Here is a 25,623-nt window from a genome sequence, read left to right on the forward strand (position 1 = left end):
ATCAGTGCGTTTAAGAACCGGAAGAACAGGACTGTTACATGTATTTCCTCTCGTTTCCTCAACCACACCCTTCTGAATCAAATCATGGACAATTTCCAGAAGTGCTTTCTCACCTTCAGTAGAGATTCTGTATTGCGGAATACGTGGCATTTCAGCATTGGGCTTAAGAGTAACAACATAAGGTGGGATCTCAAGACAACCAACGTCATTCGGACCCGTAGCCCAAAGCGTTTCGGGAAGAGAAAGCAATTCAGGTGGGAATTGATCTTTTGATAAGTACATTGGACTAGTCATTTTCTGTCCTAGAGTGAGGTATACACCAGAAGGTGAACAATATATCGTAGCATGCATTCTTTTTAATAGATCTAAACCCAACAGATTTTCACCACAACCATTCGTCAGAAGAAGCGGAGCTTCTAAATCATAAGGGCCTATTGAAACAGGCAAAGGGCAAGAAACTGGATTGCGAACAGGGGCGCCAGAAAATCCTACAGATACATTCGTTAAGCCAGACAAAGGTGCGCCAGGGAGTTTAGAATGAATGATAGAGCTTCTCATGGCACCAGTATCTAAAAGAAATGGCTCTGAAACACCCATTGTAGTGACATTAACATAAGGTCCATTCTGATCCACTGGAATTGACGTAACCCCCTTACTTTGTCCATGGCTGTCCTATTCAAAATGAAGACTTTCATTCCCTCCTTCAATATACTGATCCTCACTGTAATACTGTGTAGACCTAACATTTTGCTGGTCAAAGTAATTTCCGGAATTTGGAGGAACAAAAGAACGCTGCCCTTGGGTTAACACACCTCGACCTCTACCTCTATTTGCTGATTGAGAACCACCACGACCTCGTGAAGCAGATGTTGTTCCATTACGCTGCAACAATGCCGGACAACTGTTCTTAAAATGACCTTCCTCCCTACAATAAGCACATTGATTGGGACCTAGCAAAGGTCTTGGAATGAATGGTTCAGGCTTTTGATACAACCTCTGAAACTGCGGAGGCTGTTGAAACTGAGGCTGAACATAACGAGGAGGATAAGCCTGTTGCAAGAGAACTTTAGTTTTTAATTCTTTCGTCTTTTTCTCTTGTTTTTCCCTTTCTTCTTTGTCTCTATTTTCATAATATTGTGCAGTAGCCAATATCTGGGCGGAAGAAGAAACTGCCCATGAACTCTCGGAGTCTTTTAGCTTGTGTGATAGTTCAGGAAGCAAGTTATATACGAACTTATCCACAAATAATCGCTGTCCCCCTTCTGTAGCCATATCTTGACCACTGTGATCAATGAATGTCTCCTCGAATCGGGTAAAGAAATCGGAAACACTTTCATCTTTCTTTTGTTTACATGCTGCTAGCTTATCCCAATTAACTCTCAAAGCAGGCATCATTGTTTTCATTAATGTAATAATCCTACTAGGGAGTTCTGAGATCAAAGCATCGGGCTTTGCACCACCTACTTGACCTCTATCTGCGGCAATAATAGCGTTCCAATCGCCGCCTAATTCTTGAGCGTGATCCTCTCTACGAATTTTAGCCCATATTGTCTGTGGAACTACATTTCCCATCAACATGTCAATATCTGCTAGATTCATAGTACATGCATCAACTGTTTGCGACAACTCTTTATAGTAACCAGCAGGATTTTTGCGTGGATCTGGTAGTGACTGTTTAAGTGCTAAAACTTCAGACCTTTTCCAGGGGACATGTATCCATATGCGCTGAAAATGCGCAGGAATAGCTGGATTAGCACCTGCTGCTGCAACTTCTTCCTTCCATATTGGAGAAACCTCTCTCATGGGATAGTTTTTCAGTGCTGTCCTAACTGAAGGATCAGAATCAGGAAAAGTCTGTGAGAACAATAGGGATCTGAAAGAAATAAGTGTTCTGACAGCGTTTTCAACCTTAGGACCCACAATAAGTCCTTTGTCAAAGTCATCCTGAACATCTAACAGATCCTGTGGGACCGAACCCAAATTCATATCCTCCCATTCTTTAGCGAGAGTATCGCACATAACTTTAAAAACATATCTCTGCGTAGGTGCATTCCATTGCAGAAAGGTGGACATAATATCAGACGTACTATATTGGGGACCCTTCTTGATCCATCTACAAGCAAGTGAGTCCAATTTTTCTCGCTCTTCGGAGTCTGGGAATTGACTACGAGACTGTCTTCGAGAAAAAGCTGGAGACACATTTAAAGCTTCAAAGAAAGGTGATAAGAGACCAGAGACAGTATCTGCAAATCGCTTACGCATAGATGGAGAATTTGACATAAGGATAGGGGACAAGGTATTAGGTGAATTAACTAAAGGAGCATTAGGAATTGCCAAAGGAGCAGAAGGCAAAGGAGTTAAAGGCAAAGCTGGCATAGGCAATACTTGAGGAGGCAAATGTGGAAAAGCTGGAGCAGGCGGAAGCACAACTGGCGGCTGAACAGGCTGTAACATCGGGGGTGCATTAGCACCTTGTACATAGGGCGGAGGCAATTTCAATAAGTGGGACATTAAGGAATCTTCCTCAAAATCTTTTCTCTTATCAAGGGAAGAGATAGGCAAAGTCGGATAGCATTTATCTATTGCCATTCGATGCTGTCTGTCTGAAATTTCCATTGCATTATCTATTTCATCATCTTTGAATTGCTGAGCAGCCTGTATAATCGTCATTCCCTGTGTTTTCCTATCTCGTTTCGCTTGTTTAATTTCTCTCTGTTTGGCTTCCTTACGCCAAAGGCGAAAAGAGTCAAACATTGCCGGCCGGGCTTTTCTTTTAAATAACGTTGCTTCTAAATTATCTAGCACATCAGTTTCGAAACTACCATTTTCTGGCCATTTTAAAACACCATCTTTCTTTGTATATCGGGTCCATGTCTTATTAAAGGCAATAGGACCAACACCATGTTTAGAATAGAGCTCATATGTGGGAGTTCCAACCGAAGGAATCGGACAGGAGTCCTCAAGCTGGGAGTCCCTATTACAACCAAAGCAACAAAGTTTTCCAAACTTAGTCAGACCAGACATCTCACGATTTTTACTGGCCGTTCACAAACATCAAGGGGGTAAAACTTTCAGTTTACACAGCACAAATGCACTTACCCCTCGGCTTTGGCCACTGCAATGGCCAAATCTAAGGACCTAAGGACAAAACAAAGACCAAAATTTGTGGGCGCGACCCACCAAATACTTAACTAAGGATGTCTTCTTACACCAACAGAGGCCCGTCTATCGTCTCGCTTTACCATACATCATCAAAGAAAGGGCCAAGGCAGGGCGGCAGTCAGGGCAGCAGTCGTCAGTAGCCGTCAGGAAGGAGTAACCACGCTGAAAAAGACCTTCGGACCACTTCGACATACAGGGGTCGCTTGACGTGGCTCGCGATTCCTCCAGAATTTTCCTGCGGGGTTCCTCACGACCTTCAGGCAGAACCGGTACCGCTGAAGCCGCCCCACGTTGGGCGCCAGTTGAAGAACCAGAACCTTTTGGGCCTGGCGGCGCAGGGTACGCCTAAAATCTCCTTGGATTCACCTGCCTCAACTAACAGAGACACGGGACACTCTGTCAGGCGTAAAAGATCAGATTTTATTAGCTGCAGCTAGTACAGTTGTCCAAGAAGTACACAAGGTATGTTCTCAGGAGACTGCCACTTTACTTTGTGGCGCACAATCTTATATACCGTATAAAAACCATTTATTAACTACATACACTCCCAGAACACATAGAAAGGAGCCAGTAAGAATAACGTAAAGATAGAACAGAGCCAATAGAAATGTCGGAAAACAAGACAGCACAAAGTATCAAGTGACTTAAGGTTGCCTCCCCTCCAGCTGTGTTTGTCACCCCTCCCTTGAACTTATTCATTAACCGATCCACAACGAAGTTGCATGTGGTGTGATAAGTTTGTGTGCGTTTGGAAGACAGTTGTGAAATGAGAGAATACTAGCAAAGGACAGCGAAGGCCAGACGATAAGATAAGATCGGCGGAGAATAGTGTGAGCCTACAGATAGTTGAAACAAGGATTAGAAAACCAGACAGGGATTAGTGTACTCGGTCAGACCTTAATACCAGCCTTGTAAAGATAGAGGCAGAAGGCTGTTTTGAACACCATGTTGCAGAATAAGCAGAAAAGGCAGAATGGACTTCGTTCGCTGTGCTGCCTGAGTGAAGGCAACATAAAATGGCGGCGGGCCACAAAATGGCGGGTCGATACGATCGTATTAAAAATCGAATTTCCTCAGGCTAGGCCCAGTGGGAGGGCATCAGTGGCCCGGGGGGAGGCCACAGAATGGATGCTGCAGCCCAGAACGTGATCTTGGAGGTCCTGGGAGCATACCACCATACCCAGGACAGATTGGCCCAGGTTGTGGCCACCCGGGAGCAGAGTCATAGGCTGTAGAAGGCCCAATGCCAAGAGACCATGGAACAGTGGAAACTGCACAATAACACCATGGCCACCATAGCAGGTGCACTGCTGCACCTTGTCTCAACCCAGCCTGAGACCCCCACAGACCAGGAAGCCCCTACTAAAGGGCAAGATACAGACCAGCCAACAACAGCAGCAGCAGCAACTGGACTTGTGCCACCATCTGAGGACACACAGGAGACCTGCACCTCAACCCGTACAGGCCAACACCAGGCACCCAAACAGTCCCTCAGGCCCAGATATGGCACTGGAACGCCCAAGGCCCCCTCTAAAAATTGACTCTGACAAGAACTGTCCTCCAAGTGTGCCACTGAACCATGTCCACACCGTGCAATAACAACCCCAAAAACTGGAAATAACAGATGACATATCACCACTCCCAACAATCAGTGAGACCATGTAGCCAATATGGACATCCACCAGTAGCCCACTCCCATCACTGTAAAGAGCACAAGGGCCTCCCTGACACCAAATAAAACACCTGTTCACCACTGTAACTGCCCCCTGTCATTATGTTGAATCAAATGGAAGTGTGCATGCAATTGTCATTGAAATCATGTATTCATATATTAATTGCAGGAATGGCACCCCACAAATGTCTATAAACCCAACACCCCCATAGAGGATAAGGCATACCGACAGTATGCTGCACAGACAGCAACAGCATCAAATAGTAACACTTAGTTACAGGTAGTACAGTTTGATCTGTTGGTTCCTGGTGTATACATCTTCCCCCTCCTCCTCATTACCATCACTCTCATCCCCTCTCTGAGGGAGCTGGTCTGGATATACAACCCCCTCCACCTCCAAGAGGGGAATAGATTTCCTCACAGCCACGTTGTGCATCATGCAGCAGGCCACCACTATTCTGCACACCTTTTCAAGCTCATAGGCCAGGGATCCCCCAGATATGGAAGCAACAGAATCTAACCTTCAGGAGACCTATTGTGCACTCTATCACCCTCCTAGTATGTCCATGGACCTTATTGTGATTCCTTTCTGCATCTGTCCTAGGATTCCTCACTGGTGTCAGGAACCAACGTATGTTGGGGTAGCCAGAATCACCTGCAAAAGGGGGCAAAACAGGACTGTCACTGACAACCGAGCTATGTGGGTTCCATCGATGGCACCTATCACATGGGGAATGTTGGCAAAGGCATAGAAGTCTGACTTGATGGCAGGGAGGTCAGCACTTTGGGGAAACCCCACATAGGACTGCAGGTGTCGTACAAATGCATTCAGGAATCTTGACAGTATAATGTTTAACATTGGCTGTGAAAAACCTGCACCCGTGCCCACTGTCACTTGAAATGAGCCCGTGGCCAGGAAATGGAGTGCAGAGAGCACTTGCACTTCAGTAGGGATGGCATGCTAATTCCGATTAGCGGGTCTCAGTGCTGGATCCAGTAATGCACAAAGGTCCATGAATGGTATCACGGTTGAGTCTGTAATTAATAATGATGTGATGCTCCACCATGGTCTCCAAATCGACAAGTGGTCTGTACACCGATGGGGCCCTCCCTCGCCACATGGGTCTGTACCTAGGAGGAGTTGAGAACACATGTGAGGAGCACACATACATCTGCCCAACATGTTAAATATTCAGCACTGCTGGCAAACAAGTCGATGACACATATGCATAGTAGGATGTTAAACTGGAGTGACATGTCCTCAACGATACATCAGGACTGTTGTGGTGAGTAAATGTATATTTGTTCATGCCTATGGGGGTTGGGGACAATAGGGCCTGCACGGGGCAAATGAGAAATTAATAGCTGCGTAGTAATGGGCAAAATGTCTGCCCCCTGTAATCCAGAAATGTTGTAGTGGAAATGACCTCATACCACTAGCAGTTGTCGTAATAGCGTAAGGCGGTGTTCACCACCATGCCGCCATTCATTGGTTAACATGGTTTTCAATGGGGAAGATTAGCGTATCATGATGCCGTCAGCGGTGACGGTACACACTGCCATGGAGCGTACGCCATCTCGTCACCCCAACTTCACTTGACTCCCGGATTACATGCATGCAGGTACTCCACTGAGTGTGCTGCTGTGTCCTGACTCTGGTCCTGGAAATGGCACGAGTGGCAGGGGAAAGGCCCCCAGCCTTCACCACTGAGGAACTGGGCAAGCTCATGTACAGGGTCCTACCCCTGTATGTCAAGCTCTATCGTTGATCAGAGGTACAGGTGAGTAGGTGTATTAGGGGGCATGGATGTGTTTAATGGTGGTAGATGGCTGAAAACATATGTACACATTTTACACTGTACAGTCGTCGGATTCATGACATGCTGTGGGTGTGAGGTCCTGTTATGCTGTTGTGAGTGTCCGTCCCATAGAGGACGTATAGCCAGCTATCTAATGGACATTTTCTGACCTCTGTGTTACTTTTTCTCTGTGTCCCATATAGGTCAGCGCCCATCAGAAGAGGGGACTCTGGCATGCCATCGCCAGGGAGGTGCGCATCCTGGGGGTCCACAACCGGCGGAGCACCCACTGCAGGAAGCGGTGAGAGGACCTGCAGCGCTGGGTGAGGAAGACCTGCGAAACCCAGCTGGGGAAGTCCTCCCAACAAGGAAGGAGTGCCAGTCGGGCCCTAACCCCCCCTAATGTGCCACATTTGAATGCTGCACAGCAGACACAAGAGGGGGATACAGAAACCATTGTATGCCTCCTTGAAAGATGTGTGAGTGTGCTGTAGTATGTATGCTGTCTATTGGCAGGGACTCTGACTGATGTCATTTTACATACTGGCCCCCAGTAAGGTTGCAAGGGACAGGTCTGCAGTACTTCAGGTCCTTCTGTGATGTAGGAAATGGATGTAGAGCAGGTTTGTGGCCACTAGCCAGGGGCATAGCCATTTGTATAGCGGTAGGTGCTGTATGGTGGAATTTTTGCAGGGTGGGTGTATGTGTGAACCAGTTATGTACCTCCATTCAGCTATTCACAAGTGTCTCTCCTGTTTTGTCTCCCCATCCCTGTTCTCTTGTGTTGTCTGTGTATATCAGCATCATCTGGTGAGGGAGCTGTGGCATCGGTGACTGGGGATGCAGCGGCCCACGGTTCCATGGAGGCAGAGTCGAGCAACGCCAAGGGGACCAGTGGGTTGGAGGGCGAGGGGAGTACCATGGGGGAGGCAACTACCACTGGAGGTAGTGACTCTGATACCTCCTCTGATATGAGCTCGCTGGTGGTGGCGGACCCTAGCAGACCAACCAATTCTGTGTCATCTTCCGCCACACCCCATACCATCACCACCCTCCCACTAGCTCCCCACTGAGTTGCCCGTGCCTGCTCACCCAGAAGGTTGGGCATCTCCTTCGCCCCAGGCACCTCATCCCCTGTTCTGTCATCCGTACTGCCCTCACGGAGGAGGCTTTTGACCTCCTGAGGACCATCTCTGTAGGGCAGACAACCATCGTCAATGCCATCCAGGGGCTAGCATCACAGGTGCAGCAGACCAATGCCTACCTGGATGGCATTCACGGTGCTGTGTCTGGCCTACAGAGATCTTTTCAGGCTTTGTCCTCCTCTTTGATGGCAGCCAGTGTCCCTGCAACCATCTCTACCCCTTCCAGCACCCCACTCCCTTCACCCGTCTCAAGCACACATTCTGACACCCATGCACACACCTCAACACACAAGAAGCACACTTCAAAACACAAATATCATACCTCCCACCACAGGCATACGCACAGCCAACATACAAAGGCACACTCACCAACATCCACTTCCCCCAGTGTGTCCACCTCTTCCGCCTCCCTATCTGTCACCTCTACATGCACACTCACTGGAACTGCACCCCCATTCACTGTTGCTGACCCCATTCTGACAGTCACCACAAAATCAGACACCCATTCATGCACCCCACCACCACACCTGCACTCACCACAACAACTTTGGTTGACACATGACACACTCACCAAACTTGCAGACACACAGACAACATACATTTACACTAGCAGCCTGTCTTGTCCTACTGTGTCCACCCCCCTCCTCCCAAGACACTCAAAAGTTCCAACCCACCCATCCAACACATATTCACCACACCACAGCATACTGTACAGTCACCTGCACCGACGTCATGCACACCTACACCTGTCACAACCACTCCCTCTACCTCCACTCCCACACCTTCCTCCAGGTCCACCCCAATTGCCCCTAAAAAGCTTTTCCTATCCTGTGTTGACCTATTCAAACCCACTGGCCCACCCCATCTCATCCCTAAATGTGTCCACCTCCTTGCCCTGTACACTCCTCCCACATCACAGCCCTCCCCTGTCCGCCCTTCCTATTTCCGTGCTACCTCCCCTGTGAGCAAGAGACCCCGTGCTGGCCAAGGTACATCTGCCGCACCCCAGTCCAAGGCCGCTCTACCAGCTTCAAAGACCAGACCCAAGCCACCTCCACCTCCCAAACGCAAAGCCAAGCCCCCCTCTCCCAGTCGTAAGTCAAAACCCCAACCACCCTCTGCCCCTTTTCCCTGAGGTGCCTGGATGCTCCATTGTTGCCCATTTACGGTGGTGTACCATTTGCTCTTGTGGGAGTCAAGTTGGGGCCATTTGGGCCAGTCGGACTTTGGACTATGGACTGGCCATTGGCCTTCTGTTGGACTTCTGTTGCTCCTGGAGCTTAATAAAAAATTTGTGTGTCCAGTGTTGGTTTTGGCACACTCTGGATCCATGGTTCATCGTTTCTTTATGGGGGTGTTGTGCACATGTGTGTACTTTGGGCAGGTTGTCTTGGCCTTGTGTCGGGTAATTACCTCTTGCTCTCGGGTGTATGGCTTGTGCTGTTGTGAGGGGCTGTGGGTGCGTTGCGGGGTGGGTGGAGTGGGTGGGTATGTTACTGTACCCTTTCATCCCTTGTTTAGTAGGTTGCAGTACTTACCGTCATCACCTTCGTTGGCGGTCTCGATCTTGGAGGTATAGGGCAAGGACAGGACCGGCATGATTTGCAACTCTTTCTCCATGTCTGCTTCGGTGTGTTATGTGTTTCCTTATATTTGGTTTGTTTCTGCCTGACTTTGCGTGGTGGTTGTTCCCGCCCCGGAACTGACGGCAGTCTAGTGCTTCATTATTTGATGGGCGGGTAGGGCCTTTCCGTCAGCCTGTGGGTGGCCTCTGCTGTCGTTGTCGCACTTCTCTGCTGGCGGTGAGTGGTTTTCAGGCTGCCTGTTTTTCAGGCGGTTCATAATTTGGGGCCCCAGACCGCCTGACTGTTGGCAGTAGTTTCCGCCATCGCCGGCAGAGGGTTGTTTACCGCTATTCTCATATTGAGGCCTAAATGTCTAAGGCAAGAGGAGGCCAATTTTCTTAAAGTGGCATTTTCTAAGTTGTAGTTTCAAATCTGACTTCACCATTAAAGAGGAGTTTTCATTACAATTCCAAATACACCACACATGAACTGGTCACCTGCTCCCATTTGGAAATTATTATGCATTGAATGTAATAAGGTCTCTCCAATGTTATCCTAGGGAAAGGCAAGCCTTGCAGCAGCGAAGAAGGAATTTAAGGGTTTTTCACTGTCAGGACATGCAAAACTTAAAAGTAGTAGTCCTACTTTTTGAATAAACCACACCCTGTAATCTGGGCTGTCAGTCTCCTGCACTAGAGGTTATGTATCAGTATTAAAAAGGAAGTTTGTGGCCAGTAAAATTTTTTATTTTGACAGGATGACATGACAGTTTAAAAACTGCCAACACAGAGGCTGCAATGATGGACCTGGGACTTGTTTCAAGTGCTACTTAAGTGGTTGACACAATCAGTGCTGCATTTAGTCTAAAGGCCCTGGGTACAGGTCGCACCACTTTAATGGGAATCTACAAGTTAATTAAGTATGCCAATTTGGTATAAGCCAATTTTGCCATGTTTTAATGTGAGAGCACAAGGATGTTAGCACTGCTTAGCAGTGGTGATGTGCACATTCCTAAAGGCTGTAAAAACCAGGTTAGCAAACAGGAGGGTAGAAGGCAAAAATGTTAGGGGCATACCACACCAAAAAAGACAGGCCCAACAGTTTTCAGTACATTTCACACATTTGGAGGTGGTTCCTCCAGTTTTTCACACAAATCCTGTTTCTTCTAAAGAGGAAGCCTTGCATTCATCGGATGTTTGTTGCCTTTCTATCTTTTTAGAACACACAGCTTCTGTGCATTATTATAGCAACTTGTTTGTGACTTTCGGTCCCGTTCATCTGTTGACAGAACCTGCTTCATGATCTATTAGTAGGTGGATCAAACCTACAATTTCTCCAGCTTATGATCTAGCCATCAAGAATTACAAGGAGACATTCAAGTATGTTTCACCACAGGCATTGCTGGTTCTTGGACAGAGATGCAAAGTGTCTCAGTTAATGCCATTTATGTTGCAGTCACTTAGGCTGCTTCTTTTATTTTTGTGATCCTTTACCATTTGAACTTAGGTTCACAATAACAAGTGTAGCTTAGTGTGAGTATATTGTCTTTGGTATTAAAAGGTGGGTAAATTAAGACTGTTTATGTAGGCACATTGCATGTTACATGTTTAGTGTTCTTTTAGTTTTATTCCTGATGTTGCATTTTGCCTAGATAACACTCAAAACAAGTGCGGAGACATGGAGGAAGGATGAAGACTAACGATTAGATTACATTGGGTAATCCCATTAAGCTGATTTCGTGCTCTTCTTCCTTGGCCTTTTCTACCCTACCTCCTCTGGTCATACACTGGACTCCTGGAGGCATATTTATGAGCCCTCTTGTGTCACTCTTGTAATAGGGAATATGGTGCGAGTATGGCACAAGCCCAAAATAAGATTTGTGAATCCACGGAAGGCCTTCCTGCGTGTCACTGAGTGGATTCTTAAATCTCGAGTAAAGCAAAGAAGTGCAAATCATTTTGTTGCCTTACTCTGCCCCAGGGATGCATTCCATGGGTGTTGCATGGGTGTTAACATGCAATATACATGGATGTTTACGCATTACCAGATTTAACAGAAGTGGTAGACCTGGGAATGAGCCGAAAACCTTTGTCTCCCCAGGTGAGGCGTGACTAGGAGAAATATCTTAATTTCTCCTCATTACTTATGCATTAGGAGATTGTTTTTCTGCAGAAAGATGCCCCTTCCTGCGCAAAAACAATCCTCCTTACAAGCGTGACACCCTTGCACCATGATGCAAGGGTGCCTGCATTGGCACTAGGGTGCCAGTATGAAACCAGTGCAAGGAAAAGGTAAATACACTGCATTCCTGCACTTTCTCTGTGATGCAGCACAGCGCAGCAAGGTGCCAGGCCCTTGGTATTTTATCAGAGATATTGTGGGAAGGGCTTCATTATTTGAGTAAAAAAGCTTGATTGTGCTTTGGAAGTAGCTGCTTCAGCGACAGGGCCTCTCTCAAAAATAAGGTCTTGGGCAAGGAGCAATAATTCAGAGTAATGGAATTACCCAATGTAATCTAAACATTCAAATGTGCCTAAAATGAAAAGTTTCGGAAATCGTGTTCACATGGAGTGGTTGCCTTTCTCGGTTCTGAGCTGTGTTTTCTGCAGCTCAGGCACTAACCTCGAGGATTTATGAGTCAAGTGTTAGGGCTTCATATGGTGGAGTGTCTTACAACAAGCACATAGCTATCTGTGCATCAATGCACATGCTCATGATTTTGCAGCAGGGATTTTATGTGAATCACCACAACGTTTAATCAAATATGTAAACAGACCTTCACCAGGAGAGTTTTCGCTTCCTATAACCTTACTATGTTATTCAGTTCCACTGACTCCAATACCACTGAGAAATTGAATGCACAGACTCACCTATATAGGGTTTTTGTTGCAATTCCACGTTCTAAATTATGTGCCATTATGACGTAGAAGAACATATATTAAAGTTTGTATGTTCCGACTATATTTTCCCAACGAAACTCCTGTTTGGCAGCATTTACAGTTATGATGCAGAATGTTGAAGATCTCATGGTGCCACACTATTGTTTGAAACGTTCACTGTACCTAATCTTAATTTTACTTCTGCAACAGATCCTTGTCAGAACTTCCGTTGCAAACGAGGAAAGATATGTGAGAAAGATGAAAAAGGAACACCAACATGTGCCTGTCAGGATATCATTTCCTGCCCTCAGACCATCAAATTTGATCAAGTAAGTGTGCTGCTGTACAGCCTATAACATGAATTGGAGTACCCCTCGCATTTCAGGAATTGATCTAATTTTAGGTGGTGGAATGGCTGAAAGTATGTTTTTTCTTCTGGAACTAGGAAGTCAGCAATTTAGAAGATGCATGCACATTTTACCATGATATGTTATCACTGTCATTTTCTCGTAGCTATTTGTTATAAACTGACAATAATTCACCAACAAGTTATGAATGAGCTTGCTTACCAAAAAAAAAAAAATCTGTGGCTTCAACACTGTTCACATTATCTGCTAGTCAGATCTTTCAGGTACAGGATCAAGCTGTGTTAAATATTGATTTGAAATGCATCCTTTTATAAACTAGATGACTACATTGTTTCCAAAGTGATCTGTAGCAGTCTCTTCCCCTGTAAGAAGTAGTTAATGTAATTGTAAATATCATGTAGAAATCGTCTTAACCATTACTGTAGCACTTTTGTTCTAGGTAAGTCACCAAGGATTTTTTAAACTGTTGAAGTAGTTTATATCTTAGTATTTTCTCTTTCTGGCAAATTCATGATCTTTTGATGCTTTAATGTGCAACTTTGTTAAAAAGAGAAAATGGTTTCATAACAGTATGAAAACAGAAAGCAAGTACACACAGCAATTGATGGACCAAGACTTGTCTGAAAACAACTAGGACACCAGAGTACTCACTTGGGACCTAATACACAATGGTAACGTAGTTTTGAGTAAGTTTACACTTTTGAGTAAGTTTCTTACCTTTGGGTATTTACAAACTTTACTTTAGTATTACCTTACGCTTTCATACTAAGTACAGCACTACACATGGCTAACCACTGGTACTGCAACACACTCCGATAGAAATAATGGATGTAGGGACTTATTTGAAAGGCATAAGCTGCTACAAGAGTGCAGTTTCTCAATACTTAAAAGAAGTAAACATGCCCAAAAGTGTAAGTTATTTCAATAGTGAAAATTGTGAATAACACTTTGTACTATATGTTTTGCAGTGCGATAAAACATACTACAAAATCCAGTTTGTGACTCAGGGCCACCGTCTCCCCTGGCACTAGATTTCCCTGGTTGCCCACCACTTGAGAAGATACCTGGCATCAGAATCTCTGACAGTGATTTCCATACTTGTGTTACACTTGATTTTATTGGCAGCATTACCTAGACCATCACTCTCCCATATACTCTTGTTCTCTCTCTCTCTTTCTTTCTCTTGGAAATTCCCTTTTACTGGGAAACTAGAACTGTAAAACATTAAAAAGTATGAATAGAACTTCAGTTTTGTTTTTCAAAATCAGTACTATCAAAAAGGTTAAAATAAAACCAACATTCACCAAGTCTCAGTCAATCACGCACTTTTCTTTGGAGTGGAAGGTTGTGTAGTTATGTCATGCAATTTATAATTTGTAATGAATTCACACATGGACATTGTGGTGATAATGAGACTAACAAACCAGCACAACACAACATAAAACTACAAATTACAAATGAGGAAATAAGCACGTTTTTATTGAGTTCCAGAACTTATGTCAGAAAATCGATAGCAAAAATATTGTCTTATTTAAATATCATGACAAATATTTTTTACAAAAATATTGTGCCATTGGATATAGATTTTCTAAATTAATTCCAATGGAGCAATTTTTTTGTGAAAGGTATTTAAGACACAATACTCTTGTCACGCCATGATATTCTGGTACCACACAAGAGTACCGAACTACTGAAGTCTTATTAAGACATGGAAGGGAGAATGAGTTCCAGAACATCCCAGCAGCCTCTGAAAAGAATCTAGCTCCTGTTCTAACAAGGTCATTTTTCGGGACACTCAGGGCCTAATTTACAAAAAGTTATGTCGCCTTTGTGTCATTTATTGAAGCAAAAGAGGCGTAAACTTACAAAATCTTATTATATTTTGTAAGTTTACTCCATGCCGCTTTTGAGTCACAAAATGATGCAAAGGCGGTGCTAACTTTTTATATTCAGGCCCTCAGTCTTGTTACATTTGCAGACCTTTAGGTGCTAACAGTATATTGGTGCACTAAATTCTGGCATTTGTAGGCATTAACTTTGTGAAAAATTGTAGGAGCCTTAAACTCAGCTCTATAGCAAACAGGGCACCAGTGGATCACTATTAAAGTGCTGGAGCTATGGTCCTATGTATTACACCAGATGTAGTTGATTTAGAACAATTTCTGGGGCAGCCCAGTAAAAACTCTTTCTAAGTCTAGCCCAGATGGAATATGCTGAATGAGTAAGCAAAAATCTTTCTAGGTTGCTTGTGTTCTCATTCAATGGGTCTTGGCTGGCAGTTTGGGAGGCACTGTTCCTTCTAGAACAGGATGAAGCCTGATTTGTATATGTCTAGTTTCTGTCTAAGGTGGCATGATGGACTGGATTATAGCCCAGAAAAATGACCAGTAGCTGAAATTAATTAATTTAATTCGTTGCCACTTTTTTCATGTTTCTCATTAATTAATAAAGGCATTGATTAGAGACACATGGAGTTGAGAGTTGATAAATAGGAGAATTCTGCTGATGTACCTCAGGTGGTAGAAGCATACTCTTGACACAGGGGAGACTGTAGCATCCATAGTCAACATGGAGTTCAGGATAAACCCTGTGTTTTGCACTACTGTTGCTGAACTGAGCTTAAAGCCAATGATTTCCAGCTAGACTAATGCAAAAGATGGAGGAATCTCTGGGGATGTTAGTGAGACCTCTGTCTTAGTGAGTTTCAACTTTCATTTTTTTTCTCGACATCCAACTATTTACAATTTATGAATAGAATGAGAAACAACAGATTGGATTTAGGAGCTACTAATCCCAATCGCCCTGAAGACACTAAATATAAATTGAGTATCATCAGCATACAGATAGGAATATTGCCTTATGTACAGGAGTGTTGCCAGCCACTGAAAATCGAAGTGAAACAGCAGAGGTTCCAAAAAAGAGCCAGGATGTACACAATAATGGAGTGGGCATCCTGAGACATTACATGCTTAAGGGGAAATATCTAAAATCCTCAAAAACAAGCCCCTGACAGCCAATGTTATAGAGTCTCCCAAATAGTAGATAGTTGTCAGTAGTTTTGACATCTGCCAACTGATAGAGTAAAATATGCTGTTCCTCATCTTTTTCATCCACCTCATGATGCATCCCCTGATTCAAGTAGGTCTTCTCTCCACACAGACTGAAAGGCTAACCTACTGCTGGGGCTGGTCCTTAAATCCACAGGAAAGAGCCCTAAGTTTTCCACAAAGCTATAATTTTGGCCCATCACATCATGTACAACATGGATAAAGGTGCATGGCAGCAGTGAAATTATTTGGAAACTTCTTCGGATCTAGTGATGGCTTTCTTAAGAGAGGATGACCACTGCATTTTTCCATTCAGCAGTTCCGATTTAATCTTGTGGGAAGAGTCTTGAATATCTGAAAATGAATCTGTCTATACAGAGACTACCTGTTTGAGAATACAGGTTTGTCAGGGGTTTTGTGATGAACCGAAGGTCTTCCTTTCAACGTTAATCTTGCCATCACTGGTTTGAGAAAGATTGTGGTGTGACATCTGAAAACATAACTTTAATATTCTGCCTTGGAGGGAAGCCAGGGAACATTATTATGCATTTGAATGTTTTCGTTTTCAATGAGATCACAAATATTGGTTATCTTTCCCTAAATGAATGATGGCAAATTGTCACACAAACTTTGGGAGAAAGCTTATCATCTACCTTAAAACGTTTCATCATACACTTAGGGGCAAGAAATGGGCTCATGAATGTAAACTAGCTTGGCCTCTTACACATGATTATCCCTCCATCTCAGTTCAATTACACAAAGTTCCCAGTTTAGTGAAAGAAATTCACTGCTGTACTATTTGTTTCTATGATGTCAATAATTGAGCTTTTGTCATACTTATAATTTTACCATCTAATGACGAGAAGATTGCTTAGTTACCAGTGTGTAGTTATCAATTATGTAATTTCACAAGTCACGAATTATGTATTATATGAAGTCATAAACACTTCACGGGAGAGTCAAACTATAGATAGTTCAGTAAACTATAACTGGTGAAGTTCAGTGCATTTGTTGTTGTTTAACTATTAGTTGTTATATTTTTTCAACACCTAACTATAACATTGCTGTTGGACTTGGCCCTCTCTTAATGGTCCCCCCAAACTTTATGCCTCCATTCTTCATGTTTTCAAATTTTATTTTGGTTGGCAATAGGACTTTATGCGCTCTACCACTGCTTACTAATGCTAAAATGCATGTGCTTGCTCATTTAAACATGGTAAAAGTGGCTTAAACCCAATTTGCATATTTAATAATGTGCATATAAGTCCCTAGTAAAGTGTTACTACGCATACCCAGACCTGTAAATTAAATAGTATTAGTGGGACCGTATCAATTATAAGCCCACCCTGTTAAGCAACCTTTTGCCAGGCCTAAGCCTTCTTTTTTAATAAATAGAAATAACTCCTACAGTATGCCCAAAACAGCCTATGGGGCAAATGCATGACCTGTGTTTTAAGCTTTTCATGCTCTGGTATTGAAAACCTCCCAAATTAGTTTTTCACTTCTGTGATAAAATTGGGTTTCCTTATTACATTCAAAAAGTGCTAACTTGATTGGGATGGCATCATGTTTTACCTCAAAAGAATTGTAATTTGAAATCCTCATTAATGGATTGTCAGATTTTCTGAAAATGCCACTTTTAGAAAGTTAGCATCTTTGTCCTAGCCATTTTGTTCCTGTAGTCTGTGTCCTAGGTCAAAGGATTGAGAATCATTGGCAGCTGAACCTTTGTGTATTCCTCCCAGACAAAGGGGACTAGATGTTGGCTGGATAGGCCATCCTTCCAGGATGGATGGGTTGGAGCTTTTCCTGACCCACTTACATTTCAAAGGGATACCTCCAGCAAACTCACAAAGGAATCTGACACCAGCCTTTTGTTACCCTAGAACATATGAAGCCTGGGCAGGGGAAGAAATTAAGGCCCATATTTATACTTTTTTTGCACCACATTTGAGTCATTTTTTCAAGCAAAAGTGGCGCAAACATACAAAATATAATTGTATTTTGTAAATTTTGCGCCACTTTTGTGTCAAAAAGTGACGCAAATGCAGCACAAAAAAAGTATAAATATGGGCCTAAATTTCTAGCCCCAGATGTGTAAGTAGTTCAAAGGTCTACCCTACTCCAAAGGCCGGCACCAGGTGTAAATATTGGACCCTTAAAGCATTTCTGCAGTACACTCCCCGATTTGCGGAGAACCCATGGAAGGATTGTCTTGTTCATCAGCAGAATGCCCTGCTGCTTGAGGCCTGCTTTGTACCTCGGATAACTGCCCTGCTGCTACCAGAGGACTGCCTTGCTGCTTGATCCCATGACTACAATACCAGAGTGACTCCAAGGGATAGTTGACTGGCGTACTTTGTGAGCTACAGTGACATAACAAGCGCTAAAGTCCTTGAAGCCTGTACTTTGCCTCTGCCTGGAGTGAGGGCTTACCCCCCCCAAGTGGTGCTCAACCAGTCCTGGACTGTTATAAGTGGTGCTAAAGGTGCTCCTCCAGCCAAAACCAGAAATTGTCACTAAAAAGTGGCCCGAGAACTGAAAGAAGACCAATATCTACTTATTTGTCGTTCAGCCAAAAAGTGCATCACCGGTCATCCCAAGTTCACAGCAGCTCCCTTCACATTCTTTTTTGCAGCAGCGAATCCTGTTAAGCGGGACCTCTCAGAAGAGCCGGCCTTGTGGAGCCTTCGTCTGCTACAGCTTGCAGCTTCATCAAAAAAGTGGCTAAATGTAGAAATCTTCACTGCGGCTTTTTCCAGTGGTTCCCCAACAACGACTCCTTTTCAGACACTGTCAGCAGCTTGTCACGCTGAACTTTACCTTCTCTGGAACTTTCCATAAAATTTCTTTTAAGTCTGAAGGTAAGCCGAGACCAGGCCAAATCCATCTTGTGTATCAGAACCATTGCGTCGCAGTCAGCCAACTTTGGACTTTGCCCCATTCTCGTGCAACTAGACTCCCTGGGTTGTGCTGAGTTAACAGCTTTAACAATTAATAACTCTGTTTCTACTGATGAGATTTAATTTCTTTTGGTATTAGATTATTTAATAAAATGTTCTCTATTTTTCTTAATTGATGTGGGATTTTTCTTGTGTTGTGTTTTCGCTTTAATATTATTTGTGTGCGACATAAATACTAAGAAAGGAGCTTCTGAGTTAAGCCTGACTGCTTTTGAGCCATGCTACCAGAAGGTTAAGCACAGGTTAATTTAGTAACTTTGTGGTTCACCCTGACTGGGATTGTGGTTGTTGCTTGAGAAGACCCTCTCAACCCATAACCAAGAAACTTACAATCACTTTAACCTTTTTTGATGAATTTATGAAGTGTTTTTACATGTAAGCTAAGGTCGTATTACCTTACCTAACTATAATGCCACTTTAACCTTTTTTTAATGAATTTCGGAGGTTTTTAACATAAATTATGATCTTATTACCATACCTAACTATAACGTCACTTTAACCTTTGTTTGTTTTTAATGCATTTCAGGGATTTTTTTTATCTTGTTCAGCCAATTATCCCACTGACCACAGCTTTTGGCCATGTGCAACAGGGGTTGGAAAAAGAGTTGGGCCCCTGGCTAGGGCATATGCCCAACCCCACCACAGGTGGCCAACCCCCACTGTGCACAGCCTTTAGCTTCAGCCGAATGCAATAGGAGGGTGGTTTTTGGGCCTGGCATTCAGCCTAGCTCTGCATCCAACTCACTTGGGGCAGTCTCCAGACAGTCCCTGTGGCCAACTTCACTTTTGGTGGCCCACCTCCAACCTCCAGAAGAATAACAATACTGGAGCTCACACAGAGATATGACATTAAATGCATGAGTTAATTCAATTTGGACAGAGAGGCATTTGGTGGATGGATCTAAAAGACCTCGGAAAGAGGTATGGCTGGCACTATGACAGAGATCTGAAAAATATGATAGATCATCGTGACATATCTCATCTATCAATATGCTTAAAAGGTGTCATATGTTTATTGATATAGTTCCCTACCTTTGTGCTTCACTTCATTTCCATGCAATATGTTTTAGTCCTCAAGGACTAATATGAATAAATGGGCATGGTAAATCAGCAACTATTTTCTTGTCAAGAAGTCAGCATCAAAGGCTGATGTGATATTACGTCTGCCATCAGGGACACGTTTTATAGCCAAGTGGGTATTAAAAATTATTACACTTAGCCATTCTTTTGAATACATATAGCAGAATGGCTATGACCTGATGCAACGATTTGGTATGGAGATAGGGTCAACCCATTTTTTTCTCTCTTGAATTATTTGGTGAGGATCTCATAGCAAGTTATTTCACCTGTTGACTTGAGTTTCTCAGGGACATCATCTCCAGTAACTGACAGCATCCAGGAACGGATGGACACAGTGGGATGTAAAACAGACAGAGGAGAGAAGATACTCCTCACACAGCGTAGCTTAGGGCATGAAGGGATTCTCTCTAAGGCTGCTTTGCTTTAAAACTCTTCTGTTTGCCAGGGGAATACTACCAGGTAGCATGCTGTCTAAAGCCTCTGTTTCAGTGCTAGGACCTATACCAGTGATACATTACATCTTTTGTTAAGGATTTTCAGCAACTCATCTTGAACAATGAAGAGGAGAAAGTTGCACTGAGCTCATTGCCTCTAGCTGCAGGGTACGCTTTGGTAGTATATTGAACATTTTGGCCCATGGAGTGGTGTGTGTGTGCAACAGAAACATTATCAGGCTCTCATTCAATGAAAAATCACCTTAATGAACAACCCTTTGGTGGCACTAGGCACTTAAGGCATTGAAAACGATTTTCTTTTTTTAGTCAAAAAAAGGATGCCATTGTTTTCTGGTTCTTCCATCAAGGATGCGAACTCCCCTTCCTATTGGCAGGGCTGGTCGAGCGACTCTCACAGCAGTTTTAAGGAACAGTCTTGCAGGAACCAACGCCTAACTCCTCCTCTGAAAACTCCACAGCATTCTAGAATACACGTCTGTGGTCAGCCTGTCGGTGGCTGGTCTTATTCAAGTATTCATACATGTGCAGTAGAACTTTGTGGCAGATGGCTTGTGACTAAGGCGACCCATCAGCAATAAAGTTAGAAAACTTCAAGGATTCTACCAGATTCCAGCAATGTGGTGATGGCATAGTCATCAGATGACCTCCGTATTGCAATGTTACAAACCCATTTCCAGAGCTGTTGGAAAACATGTCCATCTTCCCAGTGCCTATCAGAAAATGTATCATGGGGACCACACACACGTTTTTCTTGTGGACGAGTTTCTGGATAACAAAAACATAAAAACTATGAACCTGTATCCAGAGATGATGAATAGGATATAATGGTGGATTTATTCTTGTGTGCACCAACTGTGTTTCAACTCATTATGCAAGGCCTCAAGGGGGGTTCATTTCTTGGCATAAGCTTTGTCTTTGGAATCCCTCTGGGATTCTTCCCAATGTCCCAATCCCTATGTCAGCCTTGATGTCCAGTCTTCTCTAGTGGACACTTTGTGAAGATTTGCCCAGGCTTATTGTGCTGTCCAAGCTGGAGCTAGTCATTCTCACCATGCATGCTTCAAATCTATGGTGTTTCATCTCAATTCAGGTATGTTTGTTGGGGATTTCTGTTTGTCATAAACTCTTATAGCAAATGTGTGTAATTACATGATGTGGTCTAATAGTGTCATTTCGCAAATCTTGCGTAACATGTGTAATGTGAAAGTATGCCATTTTCATTTTGCCCAGGCCTGTCTTTCTTCTTCCACTGGCTCCTCAGCATTAAATACAAGGGTAGTGAGGTACCAAGGGTGGATTAAAGTGACAATGCTGTGATATCTTTGGGAGATTATTGGTTAATTAATTTCCCTTCTGCTGACCCTTGAGTTTTGGTGAATCATAGTCCATGAGTGCACTGCCGAAAGAAAGAATATGTGTTTTTGTCACTGTCTTACATCTGCTGCAAAACTACAATAATTCAGAAATCCTAACATCACATCCCAATGTTCTTTAGTATTTAGACTTGTTCTTTGGGCTTAAATATATTTAGATGTGAATGTTAAAGGCATTTTAAACCCATGCTTCATAGTGATTCCTGTCATGGGATATGATGCAACTCAGACAGAAAGTGTAGACATCAACAATATGGAGTAAATGACATAGGGCCTGCTTACGAGTTAAGTCATTATTTATCGGGATAAATAACGCCTCAATTCGTATCAGGGGTGATAAATGACACCTGCTATGAGTTTCTGGGGAATAACATGCGGAATTGGGTGTTTAAAGCACCAAAATCTGCATGATACTGTAATTACTGCATGTTTTCCCCAGTTAAATTTCAGCAGGTTTAGCCTGCCAAAATGTTCCTATTGTTGGGTTATAACCAAACTCACAATTCCTCCCCATGCATTCACAGGAGGCATTTAACGATCTACTCATAATTAGACTCATAGGTCCTCATTACAACCCTGGTGGTCGGTTTTAAAGTGGCGGTAATATCGGCAACAGGCCGCCGGTAAACAAAATAGGATTTGGACCCTGGCGGTTACTGCCATCCAACACCGCCACTTTAACAAACCGACTGCCAGGGTGTCACATTCCCACCCTCGGGATTACGACCCGGCCTACTGCCATGGTTTTCATGCCAAACTTACTGCCACGAAAACCATGGCGGTAGGGACTATTAGTGCCAGGGAATCACTTCACTGGCACTGATAGGGGTCTCCCTAACCCCCCATCCCACAGCAGCGTCCACCAGCAAAACACTGCCATGCCGTATCATTGCTCATGATACGGTCGGCGGTGTTTTGCTGGTGCAGCGGTGCTGCTGTCAGCAGCGCCGCCTTACTGCCACAGCTGCCATGACCGTCGGCCGTGTTCCGCCAGATTTCTGGCAGAATACGGTTGGCGGTCATAATACGCGTTGCCCGCTGGTAGCCCCGGCGGCGGTATGTTGGCGGCCGTCGCTGTGGCGGTAGGCAGTCAATACCGCCAATGTTTTAATGAGGGCCATAGTCTCCTACTTCGGTCGCATCTCAACATAACTACTGTTTTCATCCTCTTGGCGTTTATTCTGATCAACAGTGCATTTTCAGTTCTCACAAACCTCTGTACATTAAGGAGTAGCAAAGGATGGGCCTAACCCATGGGCCTTGTTATGTCGTCCCTCGATTTGGTTCCCTTCAATCTTTTAAGGGTATTAGTAACTCCGGGATTTGGGGCAACAGGAGTTAATAGCCCCATCAGAATTACCACACTGTTTTTTTAATGCAGACTATGTGTAGTTTATTATGTTCCATGTGAGTGAATATAAATGCCCCCTCTACCTACAAGATTTCTTTCTTCTTTTCCAAGTTATTGTCATCACTCATTTTCAGGGCAAGCACACAAGTTCCCTTTCAACCTGTTGTAATCTATTCTGAGGGCTTTAACCATGCCCACCTCACATCCATCACTTTCATTCATTCCTAGGCTTGCCTTTTAACAATATCTTGATGTCATTGGTAAATGCTTTACATTTGTCCTACCTTGAGGCTGGTTTGTTACCGCCTTCAAGACTGCCCCTTATTACATGGATAATTGCATGATTGGCAATATACTTCGGCGTGGCAAACTACTTTTTCCGTTTATCTCTCCCCTTTGTGTGCCATGGCAGCCATGGCGCTCACTGCGTAAACTCAATCAGCGGTATTGGAGCGCTTGTCACATTATTTTGTTTTGTTTCTCCCCTTCGTGCTCCATGACAGCCATGGTGCTCACAGCGCGAACAGCGTGAACTCCATCAGCGGTATTGGAGCACTTGTCACATTGTTTACTTTTGACTCTTCTCTTTGCACTCCATTGCTTTAAAAAAACAATTATAATTTGTAAATGTGTTATGTTACAAACAGAGAAATCCTCAAAGTGGCTCTCACGACACAGCGGGAGACCTAATACTACAATGTTCTCTGCACTCGGGAAACTAGTCCCATAATGCTATGCAGGGCACTACTTTTACAAAACATTTTAGCCCATAACTCAGCCTGTGGTGGTCCAAGGACAATAGGACCACGTTCAGCACATTCACAACAATGTGCTCTTTCTGTCTACACCATCTCTGGGTCCTCATATTAGGTTAGTGGGGACCCCAAAATAATAACCCCTTCTACCATTCAGTGTCGTTTTAAGCACTCTCATGGCTGGAACCTTTGTTTACAGCTGGGAATAACTTGTGTTTTAAGGGTCTTGTTGGTAATATCTTGCAGTAGGTCGCTAGCCCTGAAAATGTTAAATGTATTATCCCCTCTAGGGGCTAAATGAATGGTTACATTGCATTATTTTCTGTCGTTTTCTTTTCATGTGGCTATGCCCCCCATTTCTAACTATGTGGCTACATGCCCATGTTTCTTACAAATGTAACTTTTATTGTGGTGTCCTTTAGGGGCTTTTCTGAGTATTACAGTTAACATACTATAATTTTTGCAGCACAAAAACTCGCCTCATAATGCTTAAAATTATTTTTTCTCTCCCTTTCACACATGGCGGCCATGGCGCTTTGAAGTTTTATACAGCATGAACTCGATTGACGGTGTTGGAGCGCTTTGCAGCATGTGTTTATATCTTTCACTCTGTGTTTTCGAGCTGTTGGCAGTCATGTATTATCAAGCACACTGCCCCGCACACCCGTATTACCACATGCCCCCTGGCTCTCTTAGCCACCAGGGAAACACAGTCAGGCTGCCTTGCATGCCACATAACTCTCTGATACATCACAGTGTAGCAGATTGTATATTCAAGGCTTGTGTGATACCAATGCTATGCGCAAAAGAATCTTTACTGCACTCATTCTGTGCACTCTCAGCGATGCTTACCTATTCTATGTGTGAGAAAACAGTGCACTGCTGGTGCTTAAGTAAGTGTATGAAAAAAACGGACAGCATATGGATAATAAGCAGCGGATTCACCAGTATTCCAATACGGTATGACAATGTTCCAGGTTCTCAACTGAATACCGACGTAAAGCTCTTCTACGCTTTATCAGGAGTAGTAAGCACCTTATAAATGCAATTACAAAAGAGTTACTTAAGTTTATCGTGTTTCTGTTACACCTCGTCCATATGCACTCCTCCATTACCAATCTGTGGTAAGGCTTTCCACGTACTGGCCGGAACAGACCCTGCTTCTAAGGAATGCCTGCCACAATACACACTACTTTAGTTCTTACATGTGTGAATATGTAGAAAATGTCCATTATTAGAAAGAAAGAAAAAAAAAAACAGAAGTTTTTTTTTTTGGACCAACGGCTGAGGGGCTGGCCAAGTTTTAAAAAGGGAGAATCTACGGCAATGGAGTAGGGGAATCACACTAAAAGAAGGCATCATCCTAGGTTTACGGTCCAATCTCCTATTCTTACCCTGAGTTGGATATTTTAGGGAACAGACAGGGCACAACCGTAGCATGGGGTAATTTAGGTCTATGCAAATAGGTTCCATACAACCTCTGGCTAAACTGTTTTGGTGGAAAGCCTCAATACTTAACACGCATACAGTTTCTGCCTACAATGTTCCCCATATGTAGTTGTGGTAACTTTAGTACATGCACGGAGAATGCTCCATAAACTGCCTTCTCTCTCCTGGAGCTGCGCGGAAAGCAGATCCACTCCCTGTATCGCACATGTGCCAGCAGTGGGAACTGCAGCATGTAATCCATCTAGAAACACAGCCATAGACGCAAGTCAGCTGACACAGGGAGAGTTTTCACTGCTTCTCCACTCTGCTCTTTATAACTCAAATTGCCTTTTGTGTTTTTTAGTACACCAAGGACCGTACTTAAACTTTTTTAGTGCCGCCTTTGCGTCATTTTTTTACACAAGAACGGCGCAAAACTACAAAATACAATTGTATTTTGTAGTTTTTCGTCAAAAAATGACCCAAATGCAGTGCTAAAAAAGTATAGATACGGGCCCAAAAACCTCCCCTCAGCCTTTGGGAGGGGGGGCATGAGCTTCTGGAAGAAGCAGTAGGAGAAC

At 43.7% G+C, this 25,623-nt stretch overlaps 1 protein-coding gene across 2 annotated transcripts in view; it reads left to right on the top strand.

The window, feature by feature from the left end:
• Positions 1-25,623, top strand: part of LOC138290887 (SPARC-like protein 1) — a 221,440-nt gene that overhangs the window by 63,832 nt on the left and 131,985 nt on the right. For both annotated transcript variants that reach the window (XM_069230278.1, XM_069230279.1), the window contains one exon: positions 12,433-12,551. In XM_069230278.1, the coding sequence (XP_069086379.1) occupies positions 12,433-12,551 (119 nt within the window). The remainder of the gene's footprint in view (positions 1-12,432; positions 12,552-25,623) is intronic.

The sequence above is a fragment of the Pleurodeles waltl genome, chromosome 1_1 (genome assembly GCF_031143425.1).
Source record: "Pleurodeles waltl isolate 20211129_DDA chromosome 1_1, aPleWal1.hap1.20221129, whole genome shotgun sequence".
Classification (NCBI taxonomy): domain Eukaryota; kingdom Metazoa; phylum Chordata; class Amphibia; order Caudata; family Salamandridae; genus Pleurodeles; species Pleurodeles waltl.